Source organism: Vanacampus margaritifer, chromosome 14 (assembly GCF_051991255.1).
Source record: "Vanacampus margaritifer isolate UIUO_Vmar chromosome 14, RoL_Vmar_1.0, whole genome shotgun sequence".
Lineage (NCBI taxonomy): Eukaryota > Metazoa > Chordata > Actinopteri > Syngnathiformes > Syngnathidae > Vanacampus > Vanacampus margaritifer.
Genome location: NC_135445.1, coordinates 6,232,412 through 6,258,504, shown reverse-complemented (window position 1 = coordinate 6,258,504; position 26,093 = coordinate 6,232,412). Strand labels below are relative to the sequence as shown.

General features: G+C 39.5%; 1 protein-coding gene across 1 annotated transcript; it reads right to left on the bottom strand.

The window, feature by feature from the left end:
- Positions 1-1,185: 1,185 nt before the first annotated feature.
- Positions 1,186-24,924, bottom strand: npdc1a (neural proliferation, differentiation and control, 1a). Its single transcript, XM_077542772.1, has 9 exons — positions 24,564-24,924; positions 12,924-13,073; positions 4,760-4,873; positions 4,434-4,649; positions 3,586-3,652; positions 3,419-3,509; positions 3,194-3,273; positions 3,011-3,107; positions 1,186-2,235 (listed from the first exon to the last, which is right to left on the bottom strand). Exons 1-9 carry the CDS (start codon positions 24,667-24,669, stop codon positions 2,164-2,166), a joined length of 993 nt encoding a protein of 330 aa, XP_077398898.1. The 5' UTR covers positions 24,670-24,924; the 3' UTR covers positions 1,186-2,163.
- Between the last annotated feature and the right edge of the window lie 1,169 nt (positions 24,925-26,093).

The window sequence follows — 26,093 nt, the reverse complement described above, 5'->3', positions numbered from 1 at the left end:
TTTAAAAATAAGCCAAATTAGTCAATCAAATTTGTCTACACGAACAAGCGGCAGCTCGTCGAAATTGTAAATCAAGGCACCGCTGCGCAAAAATGGAACGGGATCGCCAAGACTGAGGCCAAGAAGATATCAAACGAGAGGAAGTGCCTGTGTAGCGTTACACTTTGTTTGCTAGGATACATTTCAAATGACGCCCTGATTTGTTTGTTTGGAGACGAAAGACAAGCGAGCAGATCACAATCACTGTTGACACTTTGCATTACCAATTCGAATTTACAATTGCTTTCTTAAAGAGAAAACATTTATTCTTCTTACTTATTATCCACATTTTATAGGGATATCCGATACTGTAGTCTCCCATAAAAAAACGCTCCGATATTATAACACTTAATACCAGCCTGTCATATTGCTTGTAACTCTTCTGTGTGCAGTTTGGCAAGCAGTGAGCAGTCTTTAAAAAAAAATAATAATAAAAAAAAAAAAAAAAAAGAGTGCTCGCTAGCTTAATGCTAATACGTGATATGAACCGCTATAGACGTGCTAAGGAATGTTGAAATATAAACTTGACATTTGAAATAAATACCACTGGAGTTTGTCGCAAATTTCTTCAGGTTTTTCCCCCCCCGACCAGATGTACTTGTTGTCTGCATGTGTGCACCACGCTGCCCCCTAGAGGCCACGACGTACACAACATAAGCAGTGCATTTCCTGTGTGCAGTAATTCCGGGCAAGAAACTTATGCCATGTTGAAAAAAAAAAAAATCCCTTAGTTTATGTTCGAATAATAAAAATAAAAAAAAAAGGGGAAAAATAAGTTGTTGTGACTTTCGGTGAGTCAAGTATTAGATTTAAATTTGGTTAAATTGTCTGACAAATGTTATATCAATAATAGCCTTCTTGTACTTTCTGCAGTTGAGTAAATAAACTCACCTGGCCACAATGTGAGGAAATAGACCTCAAGACATAAACTAAGTATTAAATATTACTGTAGGTGTAAACGGTCCCTGCACCTCAGTGAGCTGCATTAATCTTGGTCATTCTTGGCAGAGGATAAAGAAAATATGCCGGTTAGTATTGTTCCGATTACTTTGACAGTGGCAATAAACTGCTTAAAGCATCTTTTTGAAGAGTTATTATGGCGAACACAAAACCTTCAGAATGCGTCAAACAAAGAGAGTAGTAAAATTGACGTGGTAAAAAGTTTTATTACCGATCCTTGTTCTGCATGTACAAATATCTATAAAAGGTGAACACTTTCACTCTTTTGTGTACATTTTTGCAGCAGGAGGTTGACTTTGAGGAAAGAGCGGGACAGCACAAGATAGTGAAATTGACCAACGACACATCTATTAATATAGTCTGCCCCCCCCCCCCCCCCGGAAAATAAAAATAAATAAAAAATAAAAAAAAAATACTACACCTTCCCACCCACCCGAAAATGTCATTCAAATGCTTGAGAGTCACTTTCAGAGTGACTTTACATTCCTCCTCCAGCGACAAGCTGCATACATAACGGCAGGCAGCAGGATTTTTGCATTGCCATGATTCAAACACGGTATGGTCAAACCATGCAACAGACATCATCAAGTACTTGAAATATTTATATATTCATATATCTATAAACTCTTAAAATCTTTATGCGCAGACCAAAAATGAAAACTGGCAACGGCGGCGAACGGCGACGCTAAAATCTCAAGAAGACGGGATGTTAAATATTTCCTGCTCGGAATGTGGTTTAGCCGCAAGCTACGCATGACAAAACCAAGAAGGGCGCCTGTTTTTCGGCTTTTTGTAAACGTGCTCCAGCTGTAGCATCGCAGTCTTGAGAAGCGGCCGCAGAAATGACGGGGAGAGAAATTGCAACGTAAAGGGTTTAAAATTTAATTTGAGGACAGGACGCTCACAGCAACAACTCAAGGAGGAGGCCTTTTGTGTTAAAAGACTTAAAAATCCACAAAGAACCCAACATTACACGAGGGTCATAAAAGCAGGAGGGAGGCATGGAGAAGGCGGGGAAGAATTAGTAAAGGGCCAAAAGCGAGAAACAATACGTCGTTGTTTTTTTTGTTGTTGTTTTTTTTAATCGTCTCGTCTTCTGCCGGGTTTCCTCCGTTTGTCTGCATGCAGTGTGAGTGTTTGCACGTGTGTGTGTGTGTTCAGCATTCACTTTTGATTCCCCTGATAATGCATGGTGGAGTCGTCAAACAGAGGGTTTTTCACCTCCATCTCGCCGGTCTGTGGAGGAGAGCGCACGTGTGAGTTCGACTGGGGTGCGCGCCAATGTTATGATTATAGTTTTTGGAATTTTTCGTTTTTATTTCCTTTTGAGTTTTGGTTTTTACATTTAGTTAGTTTTAATTCATTTTCAAGGTGGTTCCGTTAGTTTTTAATAGTACAAATTTTTTTTGGTGGCGTTAAAGGAACTTTAAATTAGCTCAAAATGAACGCACCAATTTTGACACCCCTGCCTAATATACATTTTTCATGAAATTAATGACAATTTTCTATTATCTTTTTGTATTTCTATACATATACTTAAAGAATCATGCATGCCTTTAGTTCCCATTAGTGATGAGAAAACGAAGCCTCATGAAGCTTCATGAAGCATTTCTGCTTTTTTTTTTTTTTTTTTTTTTTACTCCTCTAGATGGTGCTCTTGGTTTAAATATAAAGGCTAGTGCAATGAAAATTTATTACATTTCCACTGCATCTTTAAACCAAGAGTGCCATCTAGAGGAGTCAAAAAATATCACAAGTGCTTCATGAAGCTTCATTTGTCCATTACTAGTTGCCAATCATAAAATGGCCACAAGAGGGCAACCGATACTGTTATTGGCCATTGTAGCGAGTACCGATAATCTTGAAATGAGGTCAGTACTTGCCCATAATCAAAACACTTGTCAATTAATTTGCTAATTGATTAGTTTATAAACATCAGCATGACCTTGAAGGATAATCCGTCTACATCACATGTGTCAATGTGTGTGTGTGTGCGTGCGCGCATGCTCACCGGTGCAAGTCCAGGACACTCGTACACTGTGAAGTCTCCTGGCTCTTCTTCGTCTGAGGTGACCTCGGGGTCAATGACTTTTTGTTCCGGTTTGTGACTGGGAAACACAACAACAAGAAAAACAGTTAAGAGGATGCTGTCGAATATTCCCGATTAAAGATGAGGCAAAAAAAAACAACATACTTTCCAATGGAGAGCATCTGCTGTTTTTGGTGCTGATAGTGGTACATCTGAGCACTTTGCGCCAGACTTTTATCCCCAATCTGCCAACAAGAAGGAGGAAGTGTGATATGACAACACTCAAAACAAAAGCCGCACTCTTCAGATTAAAATCTAGCGGCGTGTTTTTTTGCAGAAGTGAGTTTGAGAAATTGAAAGTTGGCCGATAACCGCGAGCGCGGCACGTACCGATTTACCGGCACCTGTGGCGGCGGTCACACCTGCTCCCTTGAAGGCGGGATAGTCCACCTTCTGAGCCAGGCGCGATTCTTTGCGCAACCTGCAGGGGGAACGTTGGAAATTTACAATCAAGGGATTGGAAATGGGTGCAAGCAGGTCTTCGTGTGGTTTCTTACTTGACATAGCAGACAGTTGCCAGGATCAATGCTATGGTGCCGATCACCACAAACACGGAGATGACAACTGCAAGTTGGGAAAAAAAAATTATATTTTTTGAAGTGGACATATATTAACTCATTCACTGCCATTGATGGCTATAGACATCAAAAATTCACTTTTTCCATTTCTATTAGTTTAACATTTTTCCCACTTTTGTTAACAAGAGTTATGAAAACCTAGATTTTTTTTTATTGTATTAGAACAGATATAAAATTTGTGATTTATCGTGAGTTAACTAGTGAAGTCATGCAATTAATTACGATTATAAATTGTAATCGCCTGATGCCCCTAATTTTTAATAATCTTTTCTTTTAAAAAAGATTATAAAAAATAAATAATTAAAATTATTTTTTTATTAAAAAAAAAGAAATTATTAAAAATTAGGGGCGTCAGTATTTTAATCGTAATTAATCGCATGACTTCACTAGTTAACTCACGATTAATCCCAAATATTATATCTGTTCTAAATATACAAAAAAAATTCTAGGTTTTCATACTCTTGTTAACAAAAGTGGGAAAAAAATGTTAAACTAATCGAGATAGTTAAAATGAATTTATGACGTCTATAACCGTCAATTGCAGTGAATGAGTTAATCAGGTTCTCCACCCATGACTTAGAAGCTAGGCCGGCTGAAGATCCCGCCGACTACATTGTCAGAAACACTATCACGTTAAAGCCTCAAGGTAAGCAGAGCTGCACTGAGTTTTTAGTGGATACTTCATTAATCATGCTTTAATTGATTTTTGTATTAGTTGGATTGTAAAAAAAAAAAAAAGAAGTTTTAAACAACATCACATGACTCACTGATGATGATCTTGTCGTCCTTGCGAGCGTTCTCGATAAGCGGACCCGCTCGACCGTCCGCTCTGGTGGGCTGGGGGGTGGACGTGTTGCTGAGATTTGCACGAACGGAGCCTGCAGAGGTGCCGTTCCGGGTTTGGGCTGAGGCGCGACCTTGGCCCGACTGCCCCTGTTCGGACGCGGCTATCTTGCTTCCGCCACTGGCTGATAAGACGACGACTGAAGGTGATAGAGGAACATGCGACAGAGATGGCAGAAAATAATTAAGGATTAAGCGGAAGGGAGAACGTTACAGAATCCGTTTGGTCGACGGATCGCCAAGTTCTTACCGGGAGGTTTCAAATGTGTCTTTGGGGGTTCAATGGCAGACACTTCCTGTTTTTCAATGTATGAGTGGATGAAATCGATCTCTTCATCCAAGTCTGGATACAATTGCGCTTTAGCTAAAAGACAAATGAGAGGTAAGTCAGAGGGGATTTGGGCTTTTTCTGTCGCGTCAGCATCCATTTTTTAAAGGGGAATTAACCGCAAAATTTTCTTGACAAGAATATGCTTGCAGGGCCCTTCACTAGTCTGAACACGCTATTTTGATTAACATTGCATTTGTGGAATATGAATTATGAAAAAAATTAAATATTATTCATCTCACGGGGCGGCCATTTTGCTACTTGCTATTGCCTGAACGTGACATCACAGTTGCTCAGGGCTCAGGTAACGACCAATCACGGCTCGGCTTGTAAACGTCACATGACCAAATCAGAAAACAGGTGAGGCACAATTGGTCGTTATGAGAGCTCTGAGCAACTGCATTGTCATTTTCAGTCGAGGGCAAGTGGCAAAATGGCCGCCCCTGAGATTAAGCCCCTTAAGCAGAATACTGTTTTTACACCAGTGGGGCAGCATAGAACATATTATAAAGAATGTTTTGGGGCCGACTTCCCTTTTAAAACCAACTAATATACATATTTTTTTATTGTTTATAATTTTGCTATCGTTTTTAAGTTGTCATATGTTATGTGTAATCTGATTGTCTTGAAAGTGCTCTATAATAAAAGTCGATATATGCAAAGACACAATCAACGGCCTGAGAGTAACTTTGTTGTCTTTTCTGTACACTTGACGGCATTCCACACAGGAATGAAAACACGAGACGGCTTCGGCGGCTAGTTTGAGCTCGAAGGCGACATTGACGTTGCACTTGTAAGACTTTAAGCGAGTCTACCACTTAAAGATAACGTGAGCGCTGGCAAGAAGATACTGTAATGTCATTTGCCGCTTTACATTATATCACACAACGTACTCCCTCACCTACCTCATAAAAGCAACAAGACAAGGCGTGTGCCAGTGGGTCTTGCCTTATTTGTTTGTTGACTGGTGGGAAAACGGGAGACAATACGAAACTGATGTTAACAGCCCTTTAGGCCAGACAGTCAGCCACATTCCTGCAGTACAGGACGGGTCTCCAGGGCAACCACAGCCCAGTATATACATGCGTGTGTGTGTGTGTGTGTGTGTGTGTGTGTGTGGCCGGGGGAAGAAGCACAGCAGGGGGCAGGAGCAATCAGCAAAAAAACTTGGCTCGTTGGCTCAGTAAATGTGCTACGTTGACAATAGGCCCCGAAAGCGGAGTTAATGGCGGCGATCAAAGTGTTCCTGTTATAAAGTCACCCTGCAATAGATGATATTCTCAATGTAGCAGAACGGTGAATCATTAAAAAAAATTAAAATAAAAAAAAGTATAGAAAATTCAAATAAGGCATTGTACCATCCGATAAACTACTCCAATATCTGCATTAATGATTACATTATCACTTTCTCCCCCTGCAGAGGGTCAACCATCTGGCTAAGATAAAGTGTACGCTACGACAAACCAGCACTTTCACCGTCGCCTTTGTTACATCCCGACCCCCTCCGCAGTCTGCCATTTAGTGCACGCCGCGACAGGTGTCAGTGGAGGCGGGTTAGGCCATCTGTACCTAGCAGGTGGCTGGGAGCTCCAGCAGTGCAGCGTTAGCCTCTTAAGAGTTTTTGCCTAGCGGTGTGATGGCATGGTTGGGAAATATTAAATGATCTGCTTCCGGTTCATCATCGGATGTCAAATGCAAACTACCATTTTTTTTTCCCCATACAAAATCATTCTTCAAGACCACTTGAGCTTCGGAAAAAATATATAAAAAAAAAAATCACATGGAGACAGATTAGTTGAGCAGGGAGGTTGCTCCTGTCAGGAAATGACAGATGCTCAGGGTATTATAAGCACGTACATTGCCATGAAGGACGTTTACATGCAGTCAAAAACTATTTTAAAACCCAAATTTAGGTCATATTCAGGTTTTAAAAGGCCATGTAAACACACAAAAACCCAAATATGCTCTTATTTAAGTAACCTTGAGTTATCCAGCCACAAACTCTCCTCTTCTCACGCACTGAACGAAGCAAACGTTGAACGTGAAAATTTGTACTTTGTGTTTGAAATACGTCTGGCGCTAAATGTAGAAAGTCATTCCTATAGGATTTTTTTTAATTTTTGTTTTAGTATTTCAGCTGTAAAATGAGTGCAAACGGCACCAAGCGAACTTTGCATATATTACCATAAAAAAAAGTAGCGATTGAGCGTAGGTGTGCAGTTGGCCACGGGCTGCACACTTCCGGCCACGTAAGAGAGTTTTGTCACTTACTCGATAATGGCCCGTAACCCCTCGAGAAGTGGACTATGGGGGGGGGCAGTTGGCTACTACAAACAAACAGTAAACGGCTCAACAGGAGAGCCACTGACACGCATGTGTGCTGTTATCTTTTCCCACTCAAAAAACACTCACTTCCACCTGCAACCCCCCCAATATGAAACTACGTACATGTACCCACACAGCAGCACACACACACACACACACACACTTCTTACTTCCTTCTTGGCAATGTCTCGTATATCTAGAGCAGGGGTGGCAAACTTTAAAAAAAACATTTTTTTATTCTTGCATTTTTTAAAGATCCTTTTATCTTTTTAGAATGTGCAAAAGCTGCATATGCTGTAGCAAAAATAAATAAATAAATAAATAAATAAATAAATTATATATATATATATATATATATATATATATATACACATTATATAAATATATATATAAAACATTGAAAGGGAAAAGCAGCAATAATGTTCTTTACAAAATGACCTTTTGGATATTTTAGGAATCTAGGAGTTTAGGAGTGTATAATATGTAAATATTTGACAAAGCAAGGTAAAAATATATTATTAAAAACTATTAAATTGGTTTATTTAATAGAGAAAAAAATCTTATATAAATATACCTCTAAATTACTTTGTGGTTACATTAAAAAAAAAAAATAATAAACATTTTAAAGGATGTGGCTTTTTAAACAAATTGTATTGGTTATTAGAATTCTGTAAGACATTTGAAGCAAATGACAGAGAAAATACACCATTATGCAGAAAAGTAAATACAGGATCATCTCAATAAATTAGAATACTGTGGAAGGCCTAATTTATCTCAGTAGTTCAATTCAAATAACTAAACTTTTATTATTATTACTACTACTATTATCATTATTATAATAATAATTATTATTAATGATAATAATAATATTATATCTATTGTGTAGATCCATTTAATGATTTTTTCCCTTTAATCGCTGACCCAGGTGAGGATAAGCGGCATAGAAAATAGATAGATGAATCTTTAGAATAACACAGTTCAACTACAGAAAAAACAAAATTCACCATGAAGCAAATATATCCTTTTATTACATAAGAAAACATCTAAATGATTATCAGTAGGCCTACAGAAATTCAAGGAATTGGTCTTCTAAAAAATCCTTTATCAAGGTGTTAAATTAGAAATCAATTCCTGGAAGAAGAAAAAAAAAATGCTACGCTAGGAAATGTGTGTCCTCAGTGAACTCTTAGTTCTTCATATGTGAACTCTGCTGCCGTCTTGTGGTCAGTCAAGAGAGCAGCTGTACTCAAATACAGCAAAAAGAAGAAGAAGAAAAAAGGCAGTACTGTGAGGATATATCTCTAATTGACGTGCTCTTTTCAATGCGTTTTAATGAAAGGCCGACAAATGGTCGAGGGGAAAGATAAGGAAGCAAAAAAGGTCACAGACTTGTATGTTAATTTCATTAGCTTCTATTAAAGGGAGTGACAACTGATAAGGCCATGCAGGAAATCTTCAATAAACTCTCACATATTTTCTTCAAAGTTGCTCTTTGTAACAATCCCCCCCCCCAAATATCTTTACAATAACCTTTTTATTTGACCATTTATGACTGAAACATCTTCTCATTAGTAGATTAACACCTTAGCTGTGGATGTGACATTAAGTGTGCATCGTGTACATGAAGAAGGGTGTGTGCAGTTTCATTTTTTGGCCACAGGTGGCAGCAGTGATTCAAAATGGAATTAGCTTTAATCTACGTAAAAAAAAATAAAAAATAAAAATAAAAACTTGTCCTGGAGGTGGGTTGCACCTTTAAATGGTTGTCAGAAGGGCACAAATAAAACATCCAACTATAACTAACATCTCCGCCAATGGACAATTTAGACTAGAGTCTTCATTTAGCCTTACATGTATGTGTTTGTGGAAGGAAGCCAGGGTAATTGGAAAAAAAAAGAAGAACATGGAGAAGGTGCAAACTCTACACAGGACCAAATCTTTGATTCAAACCTCAGAAATGTGAGACGTGCTAACCATTAGTACACAGTGAATCTAAGTGAAACAATCCCCATTTGAACTCATTAAATGTCCTATAAATTATTAATAAATTAAGTAAATCTATGTATGATAACTGTACTTTCTATAATTTACACGGTGAGATGGTAAAATAACTTCTACAGCTGGTTCACAAAAAATCTGTTTATTAAAATATATATATATATATATATTGTTGGAAATTGGGATGGGCATTACGTTATTTCCAAAACTTTAATGTTGATTTCAGATGGCATAAAATTATTATTACTATTATTTTCAGAAAATATTTTTCAGCAGCAATTAAGAAAAAAAAAATTGCAATCATAGCAACTACAATTTATGTCTGTCCCACAGGTGAATTATTTATCATAGCAGAAGGATGCTAAAAAAAAGAAAAAAGAAGAAGAGTAAAAGGCATAAGTGGTCAGCTGCAAATGATGTGATGCAAAGCAGCCCTGCCTTGAGCACATAACACCTTTACAGTGTATGAAGAATGAACAATGCGCGCCCAAAGAACACGTCTCGGAGGCACGGAGACATGCACAGCGTGTTTGCTGATGGAAGGCCACTCCTGCATGTCAAATACGCGATGGTTTACTTTTTTTATAAAGTGCTGCTGTCAGACCTCCCCTGTGTTAACCTGTTGTGCCCTACTTGCTTCCCAGAAGGTTTACGAAGGTGACATTTGAGTTTGAGGTTCCACACAGAATGCAAAAGTAGGAAAACAAAATGGAGACAGAAGAACTCCTGAGCAGATGCACGAATGGACAAAAGCATTGGAGCTATTGCTACAAGAAGGGAAGCTTTAAAAAAAAATAAAAATAAAAATAAAAAATCTGAATTTAAAACTGTGTTAACCTCAGGGATCTATTTATTTAAGTCTTCAGTTAACTTTTTAAGAAATGCTTCCGATTTTGGGGAACTCTTTTTTATTTTATTTTATTTTTTTAAATGAAGACAAGGATAGGTGAAAGTTTAACATTTCAGTAATTTAAAAATTGGGGAAAAAAAACATTTCTAAGACATATTGATTGATGACCCTGGGAGCTCCCTGAACATTTGTTAGGATTCAAAAACAAATATGTCTATTGTCTGAGATAAAAATAAATAAATAAAACTTTAAAACCAACATTTCGCAAGTTTCAAAAGTTTTCAAATAAACATGTTTTAAGACAATTCAACAAAGTTAGGAGCTGGAATTTATAGTTAATTTTTTTTTTATGCCAATATTTTTTTTTTAACGCTCCAAATATTGGTTATCAGTCTCCTCTTCTTGACCACTAATCATCAGTATCGATATTGGCCACCAAAAAATATTGGTCTGTCTTTAAAATAAATAACACGGCTAGATATTAGTGACATATTAGTACTCCCACAGCCAACACAGGTGGGGGTCATTATCAGGCTTCTCCAGAGCTTATTAATTAGCTGATGATATGAATCACCTGTGTTGGCTGTGGGAGACATGGAAAACAGGCTGGATTCCGGTCCCCGAGCACCAGGATTTAAAGGGCCTCTGATTAACCCCAAATAAAGTAAAAATATTGGTCTCCTTTTTATATCCTGACTCTATATCGACAGTATATCCTCACATTTATTTCCTGTTCATTTGTCTGTCGTGTTGCCGCCAATAATTTGAGCCAAGTTTCTACTGTATGCTCCCTTGCTGCAGAGCCATCTGAATTATTAATCCTCCAGCACGCACACACACACGCGCCTTCTATGAGAAACACACACAAAACGCACACGCAGTGATAAGGTGACACGTTTCAATTTCTGCAATTTATGCCCAATGTGAGAAAAATATGTTTTTTTGCAGAGTGGATCTTCTCTAAAATGACATTCGGTTTAATGGCGTGAAAGCCATCAGATCTACGACGGCGAAGCGATTTAAGTCGCCAGAGTGCGGGGGCGGTGCACGTGTTTGTTGCAGCAGCAGCAGCAGCAGGGGCAGGGCCAGATTAAAATAAATAAAAATAAATCCCCCAGAGGATCACATCACACTGCGCCATATTTGTCAGAAACACGGATGATGGGCGATAGAGGCCGAGCGAGCGGCGTCGCGGGGATGCAGAGAGCAAGAGAAGAGACAATTGCGGGAGATACTGGAGACAGTGACGGACAGAGGGAATAAAGCCATCAAGCCAAGATGGATAAGCAAGCAGGGGGCGAGGCCAAAATCAATAGACGATCGAACGGGAGGGAGCTTGGTTGAGAGGAACAGAGATGTGTGCAAGGACATACACAAGAGATAGCAACCAAGAAATAAAACTAAGTTTCCATTTAGCTTGGCTAAAAGCATTTTTTTGAATGCCAGTTAACTACTCATAAATTCACCAGATCGCCATTTTGTGCTTTCTGGGACAGCTTAAGATGCCAACCGAAGCCCTGGCTGAAAAGGAAAGTAGTAATTGATGTTAAGGATAGAGATTCATCTTGACTTTTTTTTTTAGAACCCTTGGTGGCTAAGTTTTGCCTCGGTTGTTGTGTGACTGCATGCTTTAAAAAAACTTTAAAAAAAATATATATCCAAGAAGACAAACTAGATCCGCATAAATGTTTATTTAAGGGTAAGCCAGTAGCCTTTGTATACTCGTCTAGCTTCAGCACTAATGAGGTTTGTCTTAAGGTGTGCCCGCTTGAGACGACAACACAAATTACTGCAGCTCATCACAGCTCTTTGCTTAAAACTTTTATAACAGAAATGCAAAAGCCCTGCACGACCTGTAAATGTCACGCTATTGTCTGGTGACAAGTCGGGGTAGGAGACATCGTGCCAGACAGAGATGCTATTTCAGCCGGCCCGTGTGCTAATCGTGTTCTTTCCTTAATCATGTTTCCTGTTACCGGACAAGTTAATTGTGCATGAAATGCATTGATCTAATGTGGGGGTAAAATAAAAAATGAAATAAAAATGAAAAGTTACATTTAGATTTAAATTAAAAAAAAATAAAATGATTAATCGACATTTTGTTGAAATTTACTGTATATGGGAATTTAAAATTATTTATGAAAGACACTTTTCTTTTGCAGTAGACACCTTGTACCTTCTTTTTTTATGTGTGAAAACACCCCCAAATGGAAATGATCTGCATCTTACATACCCTTTGGTCCTACCATCACACCAATTTATTTCTACACAGAGTGGCGCGTGTGCACCCACATTTACAGTCTATGTGGAAAAATTATCCCTGCCATGTTGTGGTAACCTTTTTCAATCAATAGGGATGTAACGACAACGGCAATATCGCGATATTGTGATATTAAAACTGCCACAATATCGTCATCGTCACGTCACAATATTAAAAGCAACACATCTGTTAAAAAAGCCAGGTTGATTTTTATTTGTGCAATTCTAGCACCCTCTGGTGGCTAGTTTTTTAGTGCAGTTTAATTTTCACAAGGCATGTTTTGGCCCTCCTATGTTTTAAATCCACGTTAATGGTCGGATGAAGAGGAACGTAATATGCCAATATGTGCAGGAACTCAATGTGTGCGTGCATTAGCAAGTAAGTGCCTCAATATTAAGTGTTATTAGAGATTGTAGGTTGTTTATATGCATTGCTGTTATACACAAAAGCACAATATTATGCTTTTTTTTTTTTTTTTTACAATATTGTGAACTTATCACCAACCTCCCCACAATATCGTGATGTTTGGATACCGTTACATCCCTAGTAATCAAATTACCCAATTCATAATTTCAGCCCCATTGTAATGTGCTCAGAAGGAATCAAGTAATCAACGTAAAAGGTAAGCGAATATCATTCATGCGTCTACATACCATGTTGACGAAATCTCTTTTTGGTCACGCAGCGACCCATCTCATCCTCCACCAGCACGGAGAAACAGGGGCCACAGGTGGTGGAGCCAAGCTGGCACATGCGGCGTCCCTCTTTGACACAGTCAATGTCGCGAGGGCACATTCTGCCAGCTGAGACACACAAACCGACACGTTCGAGAAGAATGCTTCCAGAGTGACACACCAAAAATGTTTTGTCATGAATTAAATATGGTTTTGTGTTCATAGGAAGTAAAGCTGATGTCAGAAGGTGACTGAGGTTTTAAAGAGATTAAACTCAAGGTTTTTTTGTTTTTTTTTAAAACGAGGTTTTGTGGTAGAGGAAAGATTATATCGTTGTAAGAAAAAAAAAAAGTATTTTTTTAATCTCAGAATGGTTCAGCTCAAATACTATTGCACATCCGTGCTATATAGTCAGTATGCTTCATGAATAAGAGTTTTGTCATTTAAATTCATGCATTATTTATTGACAAAAATGAAAGAAAAATATGGAAATGAGTCAAGTGTCAATGACAACAAAAAGTGAAACAAGAAAAAACAGTGTACACTGTTCTTAATAAAAACAGTTGTTTGCGCCATTTGTTTAAATGTTGTGAAAATTGAGTATGAATGCTCAGTTTTGAATCTGTGGCTTTTCTTTTTCTTTTTGTGTGTCGTATGGTAATAGTTCAACCCGTTCTCCCTCCTTGGCTGATATTTACATAAGCGGAGAGTATTAGTCATGACTCGAGAAGGCTGTAGGAGAGATTCAAGTGACCTCCGTGGCAGCATGGCTTGCGATATGAGGGAAGATGTGAGAAATTGAAGGGGCAGATGTGCCAGGAGGGGGAGAGTGCTTCTGAGAAGGCGCAAACACACAAGAGTGATATCGTAGTTTTATTAGCCCTTCCTTCTATTGATTTGTAAGCAATTATTACCTTTGCCAAGAGGTTTATGTTTTCACGAGAGCAGTGCAACCGTTCTCCTTTATCTCGATCATTTACACGCACTAAAAAAAAAATTTAGGAACAGGTTTAGGGCTGCCATGTCATGGAAGATGACAATGTCGAAAATAATGTTTTTGTTTTTTTGACAATTTATTTTTCTCTCGAAATTGCTTGTCTACCGCCTTTGTGATGAGAAAATGAAGCTTCGTGAAGCACTTATATATTTTTTTTAGTCCTCTAGATGGTGTTCATGGTTTAAAGATAAAGGCTAATGCTAATTCCACTATACCTTTAAACCAAGAGTGCCATCTAGAGGAGTCAAACGGCATCACAAGTGTTTCATGAAGCTTTATTTGTCCAGCGTCTGCCTTTTCTGTGACACACATGCGCAGAAATGCTCATTTGGGTGTTGTGAACAGAAGCACTGTGGGTAATGCAGTATGATGGCTAACCAGTGTTAGCAACGTAATCCGAAGGTTAGGGGGCGTAAATTACGTAATGCGATGCAAATTCCCCTTTCGTGGCACACAGACGGTGATAAGCGAGCATCTAAAAATGGAAACGCATTGTGCCTGTTTGCCTGATTCCATTTTTGACATAAGGACAGCCGTGTCGGGAAGCTAAGCTAGCATTAGCACAGACTGGTAACAGTGTGTGTGTGTGTGTGTGTGTGTGTGTGTGTGTGTGTGTGTGTGTGTGTGTGTGTGATGTAACTTAAGAGGAATCTGTGTCATTACGCTAACGTATTGGCGCATCTACTATGGATTACGGAGACATTAGTAAACTCCTGTCGACTAATCGCGACTCCTATTGGTGACTAGTCGTCGTCGACTATCAAAACAAGTGTTTGTGGCAGCCCTAAATATGTACGGGCGGCCATCTTGGCCAATTGATTAGGTACACACAGGATTCTCGACCACTCCGCTCGCCATCTTGGCCAATTGATTAGGTACGCCAAGGAATCTCTCCCCCTCGCCCACCTGGGTCGGCGGCCATCTTGGCCATTTGACTACTACAAAAATTACTACAACTACAAGTACTACTACTACAAGTACTTGCTACTACTACAAGTACTACATGCGTCTTTCCACCTTGCAAGAGTCAGCAGTCCCATTCAAAATCTCCGCGGGAATTTTTCTAGTTTCTACACTGTGCTTCAAACGAAGCATACAAAGATTTAACACAGACTGTTTCTATTTCACTGCGCTCTCAACATCTTACCATTCTAAACAGAAATGATGAATTTGAAACTTTATTCACCCCTCGTATTTATGACACACTCAAAGCAAAGCATACACGATCTTTAACGTAGCATTAGCGACAATTAAGGATTGTTTGGTTTGCTTTTAATTGTTCGGCCACCTGTTCAGCTTGCGCAAGCAGTCAGCAGTGAAACAACAACAGATGAAAAAATATTTATAGCTTGTGATTTAACACCTGGGCAAGCTTCATAAATATTCTCTGAGAGAAAGTTTGTTGCACAGTGAATGACAACAGCTCGCACCTGCTCTTCTTTTGTGGGTGTAAACCATGATAAAATGTCTTATTCCTCATTATCACTTTATTATCCCTCCACCTATCATTAGAGCATCTAATTTTATCACTCGCTGCTTCCTTCCTGCTCCTGAGAGGTTTGACTTCACTTGTTCCTGCTGGTTTCTTTCAATGCCTTGACCTCTTAAAGAAAGGCTATCGGTACAAATAGAGACGAGTCGCTTAAATTCCAAAAAGAGAAGACAATTGTGGCCACATTAAAAAAAAACATGAAGTATAGATGCTCTCGAGTCTGTCATATTGGGTACGAGGATGACTCATGCTGCTATTTTTGGGTGTGTTCAAATCAAGGCTTAAAAAGAAAAATCTGAGCTCAATTATAACTTGGCTGGGACTGCAGGCTAAATTCGGATCAAAGGGAAAACCCCAAATGACGTAATGGGGGAACATGTCACAGGGCTATAGTTGAGGAACTGAAAGAATGATCTGAATCCAGGTGAATACCTAACGTGAGTCTTAAGTCTCGTAAAAGTCAGATGATGGTAATTAATGTTTCCTAGGGGTTCCAGAGGACGGTGGAGAAGCCGAAAATACACTCCCTGAGTCCCTAGCATTACAGTTCATGTCTGGGAAACTAACATGAACGAGGACACTCGAAGTTCAAGCTCTCCAAAGCACTCCAGAGGTCCTTATGTGAAGAAGGAATGTGCTGTCCTTTACTCTAAGGCAGCAGCTCAAACTTATTTTTTTTAGAGGAGTTTCCCAGTCTGTGTGTCCATGACCATGACGTCACCGTCCTGCCCTCTGGACAACCGCATCAAGCACCGCCGGTCATAAGAGACGTTCACCAACCGCAATGGCAGCACTAAAAGGCTTGAAAACAAGCTTCTAAGCCCTTCAGGCCAGTCAGACCACAAACACTCAACAACTCAAACAATAACATCCAGCATCAATTTAACAGCGGAGCATCTTCGCGAATGCTTTAAAACAGCTCACGGTCAAAAGTTGCTAGCTTTTCAAGTTCCTGTAACACGTAAACACTTTGAATGATGCGTGCTCTCATTTCCATAGCGTGGACGTAGCGAAACTTCCAAGTTGCTCTCTCGAAAAGCAAACTCGCTACGATTGAATCATTGCAAAGTAGGACACTAGATTTGAGCTGCACCGATATTTGTCAAATGGGTCGAATATCGGTACCAGCCATTTTAGCAGAAGCTAGCAGCTTCACGTCGATCACGGTGAGTACAGACGGTCCGTGTATTTTTGTGAGACTTTTTTTTTTCTGGAGAGCTCAGTATTGTTCATACGGTAATTTTACCGATTTGACATGTCATCATCACTGCTCTCCTTTTTTTCTTTTTGTATGTGGGTGATAATGTGTATGTGCGTGCGTGCGAGTGTATTCATTAGTTCACCTAAAACCTATTAAAAAAAATCCCATACCGTTCACCTAAACCGAACACTTCCATTATTTTTGTGAGACTTGGCGTCGTAACGCATTCGCCAAAAATGCGTTAGCACTCGGCGAAAGGTGGGCATCGTCACCAACGGGAATTGACGATTATAGGAAGTGCTCAGCTCTGCAAATATCTACTATAATTATGCCTTTATACTAGATGTAGTAAATGGCAAATTACAAAATTACAGTCAGGTCATTTCCGCGCTGTACCGAACTCTAGAGCAAATCCAACCAGAACTTGGAACGTCCCCTCGTGACAAACCATCCATCGACGTGGATTTGGCTCCAACATCTGCACATTATAATAATGCAGTACAAATCTCAGCGGTGCCAGTCAGCAGTTCCACCGAAATTAATATGGCGGAACGTATTACAGTCACATGTGCGCAGGTAATTATTCTTCACACAAACACAAAGCAAGCATATGTGCGTGAAAAAAACAACGAAGCGACTGCCCGTGCGTCGCTACGGCGACGTAAGGTGGAGAAAACGGTGAGAGAACGAGGGCGGCCAAAAGGCGCGGGAGTGTGAAAATCTGCGATGGGGGCCGGCCAAATAAATGCGCATTAATTACTGTGCATGTACGCGGAAACGCTTTCACACTTCACTAATGTCGATGCCGTCTTCCAAAGGATGAGGAACCAAGCAAATTGAGGGGGAAAACGAATTAACCCTGGAGAACCCTTTTTTTCTTTGGAAAATTATGAATTATACATTAAATGACTGCTATAAATTCACTGAACACCAAAATATGTTTTTTCAATTTTAACCCTTTTTTTTAAACTAGCTCAGAGTTGCTAATTTATCAAAATATGTATATAAAACATACTCCTAGGCATTCTGCAACATGATATGAAATAGATTAACAAAAAAACCCCACAATTTTACCATCTGATGGTTTGCTGAGAAGATGGTTTTGTTTGGATTGACTTCCAGCTCAACAAAACAGCATGTTGGCAGCCATCTTGTCACCACCACTCTGGCTCATGTAAGTGCAATATTCATCCACTAGATGGCCCCATGCAGGGGTCAGAAGTGGCACTCTGGACTTTTGAAGTTAAATTTGGAAAAAAACAAACAAAAGGTCTTTGCTATTTAAGTAGCAGAATTTATAGGGGCCAAATTTGACCCCGTGGGTTCTCCAGGGTTAAATAAACTAAAAAAAAACAAGGACGCTATTCCGCAGCATGCCGACTGATTACGATAGTGTGAAAAAAACACATTATGCAACGCTCGCTACCCGAGATCTTGTTATGAGAGAGAGAAAAAACGACTACATCTGCTGCTGTTGCCAGGCTTCACCTAAAAAAAAAGGCAAACAGACCTTCTACTAACACAGTCTAGTCAACAACACTGCGGTCGCCTTTTGTGTCAGCTATATTATGTCCCTGCGAGTTGTACAGCGACGGCACATGGAATGCCACCGTGCGAGGGCAGGAAATAAGAGGAGTTGGCTGGCGGTGTACTCCCATTGTGTTGATTTCCTGACGCGCCGACGGCATCCAGGAAGTGAGCGTAACGTTCCTAATCAAGTGGAAAGCGCTCTCGTAGGCACCCCGCCACTTGATTTGTGCACGCGCCGTTTATTTCCCATGAGCGGGAGCACGGTTGGCAAACCTCACGGCGCCTTTTAATTCTCCCCGGGGAGCTCATTACGATAAGCATTTTAAAGACAGAGTGCGATAATAGCCCTTATATACTGAATAATATATGACATTGAGGGTACACCAATGACACATGTAAAGAGCACATTAATGTTTACATTTAGAAAAAGAGGAGAAAATATTGAGGGTGGGGATGATACATTATTACGATACACGTATTGGTCCTTAAGACTTGTTTGTCTTGCGTAATTAATTTCATAAGATTAGCGTTTATTTCAACAAGGGCGTTGCTATGTGCGAGCTAGTGGACTTCATCAGGTCTAAACTCTAAAGAGGATGTGAAAGTACATTTTCTTGGAAATGACTACAATCCACACACATGAATGTTTTTCAACAAAACAATCCAGTTCCGGTGAGAGATTTGTCGAAAGTAAAAATATAAATTTTTGAATGATATTGATATTTATGGGGGGAAAAAAAAAATCACAACTTCAACAAAAGTTGAAAAGGAAGTGATCTTTTTGGCCCACACTGAGCTCTCAAAAGATTCTGAGCTGCTACAAATCCAACATATCTTTGCCGGTATTCGACAGAATAGCGAAATTTGGTGTAGCCGATATGAATAACAAATATTGCAATGCTCTAAATTAGTCCTTCTCAAATAGGGGGGTAGACGATTTCCAGTTGAGCAAGATGCAGGCTTTAATACGCCGCCATTGATACATACTGTAACATGTCAGATTTAATGGAGTATCATTTATTTTTATACTAAATGTTAACCGGTGAAAATTTTGTTTTCTTGAATATGTTTTACGATGAAATTGGGCCTGACTGATTTTTTTTAAATATATTTTTTTGTATTTATGCCCCCCAACCACGTGACGAACCCATTAAAACACCCCACCCCAAAAAAATCGGCAGATTTTTATTTAATTTTTTTTAAGTTAGAGGGCTGTTGTATTAATATTTATAATTTAAATCATCATTACTACAATATTTAGCATCTCAAAAAGATAGTTGTTCTTTAGGCTTCTCCCATCGCAAACCAAAGTGATTAACAGGCACAACTGAGAAAGATGACATATGAAAATATTTCATGATTATTTTTTTTTTTTTCAAAATTTTGAAAGTTTCCATCTCAAGAAATTGGACTATAACGTCAGAAATCCCAAATATTTTTGAGTAAAGTAATGCGAAATGTACTTTTCTATGCGTATAATGTTTCACTTTTTTAACTGAAATAATACTAATTTAAATTAAATGATTTCTTTTTTTTATAATATTCAAATTTACTGAGCCACACCTGTATGCGACATAATGAATAATTTGGCAAAATTAATGATTTATGATTTTGGTCACTATAGTCGCGACTGAACCCTTAAAAAATGAGCTTCTTTCACGCCTCACGGCCTTGAACCACATAGCGGAAAATATTGCCTAATCGCCCCAGAAAGCATCATCCTCTCTCAGAAAAAAAAGGCTTCAGAAAAATGTGACAACCTTCTTTGGAAAGTACGTGTCTTATCAGCTTGATTCACGGGTGCTGTGTAGGCGCTCCTTTCCCACGCTGCTTCAATGATTCGGACGAAAAGCACGCACACACTTGGTGGAAAATGGGCATGACTTTACATCTGGTTAACAAACACACGACATAATAGTAAAAAAAAAAAAAAAAAAAAAAACGCTATTGAATCGGAGAATGTAAAAGAAGAAGAAAAAAAAAAGCTCCCTAAAATTCATTTAAGTGAGTGATTTGCTGTTACGTGCTGTAGCGCCGTCATGCCGCTCATTATGTCAGACAAGTGTAGCCATTGCACAGGGGATAATTACTGTGTCATTATCATTAGAGTGAAGCAAAGCGACAGCAGCAAACACCCGACCGCCACCTCCCACCGCAGCAGACGGAACAAAGGGGCTTATACAATGGCGGCATGTAGGTGGCCTTGATTTATTCTCCTCTATTTTCACTACTTGGCGGCCCAGATGATGCAACAAGCTGATTAATTTGCTTGCCACCCTCTCACGAGCAGGGGCGGGAATCTCACGATTCAATATGAGTGCGATATATTTCTTGGCCAGAGTATCCCAATCCGCGTAGAGATGGATTACTAAACTGATAAAAATGGATCGATTGATTAATCGCATCAGGAAGCGAGTGTAGGGAATCTTGGTTTTTGCCCGTTTTTGATTCTTATCGGATTACCGCTACTAATGAGCTACCAATTAAATTGTTTTTTCAAATGTTTTCCATAGCAACGGTCTGCTTTTTAAAAGCAATCTGCGGTGATGTCAAAAATAGACTGGCTGTCTCAACATGTGCGATGTGAGGTGACAGCACTGGCAGGCATGCTACTCAAAAGTATTTTAAGTAGCTAAGACAATCACTGCCATTGTTGGTGGGAAGTGGGAAACAAAAAAAACAAAACAAAAAAGTGAAATCCCTGACATAGTTTAACATGTTTAACAAGTTGAAATGGTAAATGCGAAGTGGAGTACACTTACACAGTATAGCGCTTTATCTACACCAGTGATTCTTAGAGAGTGGTACTAGTACCATTAGTGATACTTGGACTCACTCTAGTGGCACACAAATAAAGTAAGAAATCATTGCTTAAGTATAGTTCAGTTGTATTTAACTTTTTAGTACAATTTTCCTATATTTTTCCACATTGTTAATGATTTAACTGTGAATAATGTCACGGGGACTAGCAATAATATTATTTTTATGAACATTTAAAACCTAATACGCTACTGGATTTTAATGCATCTGATATTTTTAACCAGGATTCGAACCGCCAACCTTTTGGCAACTGGACGACCCCCTCTGCCAAATGAAGCACAGACGTCACAACAACATACTAGAAAAAACGGGAAAGACTGTCTACTGCCTAACTGTTAGCCAGTTGCTAACCTGCAATCATAACAAACGCTGGCACCCTCGTCACTCACCAGGCCCGTATTGGAGAATTGCTAGAATAATCAATATTTTTCCACAGTGTTAATGATCAAACTGTAAATAATGTCACGGGGACTAGCAATAATATTATTTTCATGAACATTTAAAACCTAATACACTACTGGATTTTAATGCAGCTGATATTCTTAACCAGGATTCGAACCGCCAACCCTTTGGCCACTGGGTGATCCCCCTCTGCTAAATGAAGCACAGACATCACAACAACGTACTAGAAAAAAAAAACGGGAAAGACTGTCTACTGGCTAACTGTTAGCCAGTTGCTAACCTGAGATCATAACAAACGCTGGCACCCACGTCACTCACCAGGCCCGTATTGGAGAATTGCTAGACTAATCAATATTTTTCCACAGTGTTAATGATCAAACTGTGAATAATGTCACGGGGACTAGCAATAATATTATTTTCAAGAACATTTAAACCCTGATACGCTACTGGATTTTAATGCAGCTGATATTCTTAACCAGGATTCGAACCGCCAACCCTTTGGCCACTGGGTGATCCCCCTCTGCTAAATGAAGCACAGACGTCACGACAACGTACTAGAAAAAAAAAACGGGAAAGACTGTCTACTGGCTAACTGTTAGCCAGTTGCTAACCTGAGATCATGACAAACGCCGGCACCCACGTCACTCACCAGGCCCGTATTGGAGAATAACTAGACTAGTCATTTTATAAAAATATTTGATAACTGCAGGCCTAGTCTCAATTTGTTTGCTGTTTAAAAAAAGAATCCTGTTACCGGTACTTTATGTCAGCCTGGAGATTGAGTTTAATACCTAAATGTTTACCTTTTTATTTATTCTCAGTGGAAAACCGGAAGCACAATGCACTTGCTACTCGCTTTAACATCATTGAGAGCGTGACTTTCCCATGGCCAACACACTTTGATGTGTAGAAATCAAGGTGAGGAAGAGAAGTGGGAAGCGGTTTGAAAGAGGGATTAAAAAGAATCTTTGGCTCACCCACCTACTTTTTTTTTTTTAAGTTGCAACGACAAAGAGCACAATGAGGCGGGTCAATACTATTGATGAGTTTCCTGGTTGCTTTTTGAATGGTTACTGATCTGCCAGTAATTCCTCACAAAATAGGTGCAATTTTGAAAGCTGCTCAGAGAGAGTGTGAAAACAATGAGGTGAAAAAACAATAGATCTAAAAATAAACTGCGCGGATGCAGTAAGTAACACGAAAACGATCAGATTTTCCCAAACGGTAAGCTGATTTGGGAAGTGCTCCTGGTCCAGAGGCAGTGAATTTAGACTTTATAATTAACCGTAATTGTTCACGCAAGTAGCAAAAATTGGTCGAGGAAGATTCCGGGTCAAATCGGGGATACATCATGAACTCGCAATCAGAAAGCAGCTTGCTTAATACGACAACTGTGATTGTAAATTCCCATTTTGTTTTGGACCACGCAGTGCATGTTTGGTATGAAAGCATCCCACACAGACAATTTTCATACGTAGTACACTAAATCTGCATAACTGCAGAAGAAGTGAATCATTTGGAGCCAGTAATTGACTCAGTGGTCTTCATGTCCCCAAGCGGCAGTGCGTAAGTGGCGGTACCACCTGACTGCTCCCGTCTCCCATTCACCACTAAAGCGCCGATGACTAATTCTGCCACGGGGGCACATGACGAGATCAAAACACATCACCAGAACATTCGCTAAGAGTCTTATGTTGACACCATCAATGTTTACTCCCAATGGAAGGCCGAGTTGACTTTAGCGTTACCAATGTTACCTTCATTATTGTGCGTAAAGTTTGATTGATACTGTTTGTGTGATGTCACGCCATTTTCTGCTAGCATGCTACTGAGGCTAGTATGCTAGCTATGATCATTGACTGACAAGTGAAGGTTTCTTTGTGTTTAATTTGCTGACTGAATACAGTCATTTATGTAACCTGGTTTCAAGATTGTGGACGACGCGTCATAGTTTGCTACATCAGCGCCCGCGATAATACCACTGCATTTCACAATTACCTTTTTCCGCATGAAAACGGTGCTCATTTGACATGACCCCCTTCCTCCACCCACTCTCCTTATTACCACATAACCTAAAAATTCAGCATCACAACAACCGACCGGGCAGGCGTGGATGCGTTTGAATAAATACAATCGCGCCCCATTCACATTGATGAAAACGTGTTCTTTCTGTGCAAGGGAGGGAGCAGTCGGAGATGACGTTTGATTATCCAGCTGTTGCTGCTCTCACATGGTTATCGTGCTGAAATAAGAGCAGATTATCTTGCCCCGGCCCCATCGGTTACGACACAGAAGCATACTGCGGCGGGCAATATAAAGACCCATAAGAACACTTGATCGTGTAATTCTAAAAGGAAATGGAAAGCTATGGGGACGAGCCACCGTATTAGTTTTCGTCTCTCAAAATAATTATCTCAAATCAAACTTTTAAAATACTGTACATATATTTTCACAATAATTGAATCTCTTTTTTTGCTACTGTTATTTAAGCTAGCATGCTAGCTAATACTATGTATTAGCTACATGTTAAGCCAAGGTGGTTTGTTTGTATTGAATAACGCTGAATGGTGTTGATACTTTAGGATGCTCTCACTTTGTTGCACTGCATAATTTTTCTGACATTTTTATTGATTGGTGGTGTGACCTGAATTTGTTATTTTTGTTCTCCCTAATTAAAAAAAAATAACAAGGCTAAATAAATGTTGAAAAACACTGTCATAATGACCAAGATATCTACCTACAAAAACTGAGTTGGAAATATGTTAAAATTATGTAAAACGTGAACCGCAAAGGAAATGCTAACAAGGAAAGGAACGATGACATTTAAATGGATTTTCCCTTGTTGTCTATTTCCACCTGCTCACTCAACCTGCACAAAAGCAAAATAGCAGGCGACTACGTCGACAACATACCGCGGAAAAGCGTGTTCACAATAATATTGTCGCTCAGTGCTCCCGATTTGTGTTTTAAACGTCTCCATTTTGACGCAAAGCTATGTCAGGCTGACAGGTGCCAGAAGGCTCGTTCATTAAAGATGCCCCCAGATGACGCACGTAGACGCAAAAATTTGGTTTACCAAAATAAAATGTAAAAAAAAACAAAAAAAAACACGACGACTAAAGTGCACATGGTGGATATTTTTTTCTGCTAATCGTGGCTGTGTGTGTCGCATTTTACCTGGGAGGCTAGCAGCGGCGCGGAAGACGCAGAGCACGACCGCGGCCAGGAGCAGCGTCGAGGCCCGGCGTTGACGTTCGCTCCGCGGGCTGGAGAGCGGCAGCATCGTCGCTGGTGGTGGAGGTGGTAGTCTTGTCGGGAACGGAGAACCGCGGACGGGGAGTTTGTTGTCATTCCCCCATCCTTTGTGGGTTTTAATGTCGCCGTGTAGTTCGTTTTAAAGAGCTCTCTTCGGTGCTAGGGGGGCAGCGATGGAGCAGGTAGTCGATCCAGCTCACAGTGCACGGTAATCCGCGACGGTGCTAAAGATAGCGGGGCTTCAGGAGAGGAAAAGGGAGGGGGCGTGTGAGGCTGACAGCCTGCTTGCGTACGAGGTTGGGAAGTGATGCCTTCAGGGTCTCCTGGGAAACTAGCAACGCCTTACCTGGGCACATATTTTGCACAGGGAAAACATCTCACTGCACAGTAACAAACTAAAAAATAAAAATGTGAACAGTCAGTTGCTTTTTCAGTATATTTTATCATATTAACAGTCATGTTACCTATTATTTAATGTTATTTATTTTTTAAAGTTTTGTGGCATCTGTAATGTGCTTGGTGTCAACATGCTATTAGTAAATTTCAACTCATCTTTCATCATAATATTGTCGACTTCTATGCTCAGAACAAGCCACTTCACTATTCAATATCTTCGATAAAGCTAAAAGGTCCATCGACTGCTTTGTTCTTTGCACTAGTAGAATGACTTTAACTTACTAGCAAAAAAAATCCCACTACTGCATGATTTTTTGCATACTGGTAGGACAACTACAGTGTATGTTACTAGTCTAGTGAGACTAAACTGTTGACAATTGCATGCTTTTGGTGACATAAAATTCTACTTGTTAATAGCTAGCACTTCATCGGTAGTACTAGTCGTGGCATATTCCCAAAGTGCAGTTTTGCAAGGTGTCCTACTTGTGAGGATTTACATGAATTTCAATGATATATTCCTTTAAAAACGTAATAGGGAAATGTTTTGATCATTTATTCATAGAAACCGTCAGCAATCTTTCTACATAGTGAACAGTATTTACAACAACAAAAAAAGAGTTTATCACATGACAATTTTTAGATGCTAAAACAACCTGGAATGTCAACGTATAATTTTATGTAAACGTCAGTTTTTCTATGGTTCCTAGAATTCCGACCGCTTCCCAGACCCTGAAGGCAGCAGTTTTCTGGCCACGCAGACGAGGAAACAAGTGCAGCAAACGGAAACGCGATGACGTCTCAAACCGGTTGGATAACATCATAATCGTAATTGCAGCGTTTACCCTCTGCCTACAGAGGCCAAGAGAGCGTCTTATGTTTTTCAGCACAATTCAAAATTCCATTTGTTTGGTTGTGTGTATAATGTCACTGTCCATTACATAAACACGGTGTGGTCAGTGTGAATGATTCCACATGTTTCGTTTGCTGTACCTTATAAGCACAACGCCAAATCTCGACAGTGATACAGTAGAATATTGTGCATTAATAAAATACAAA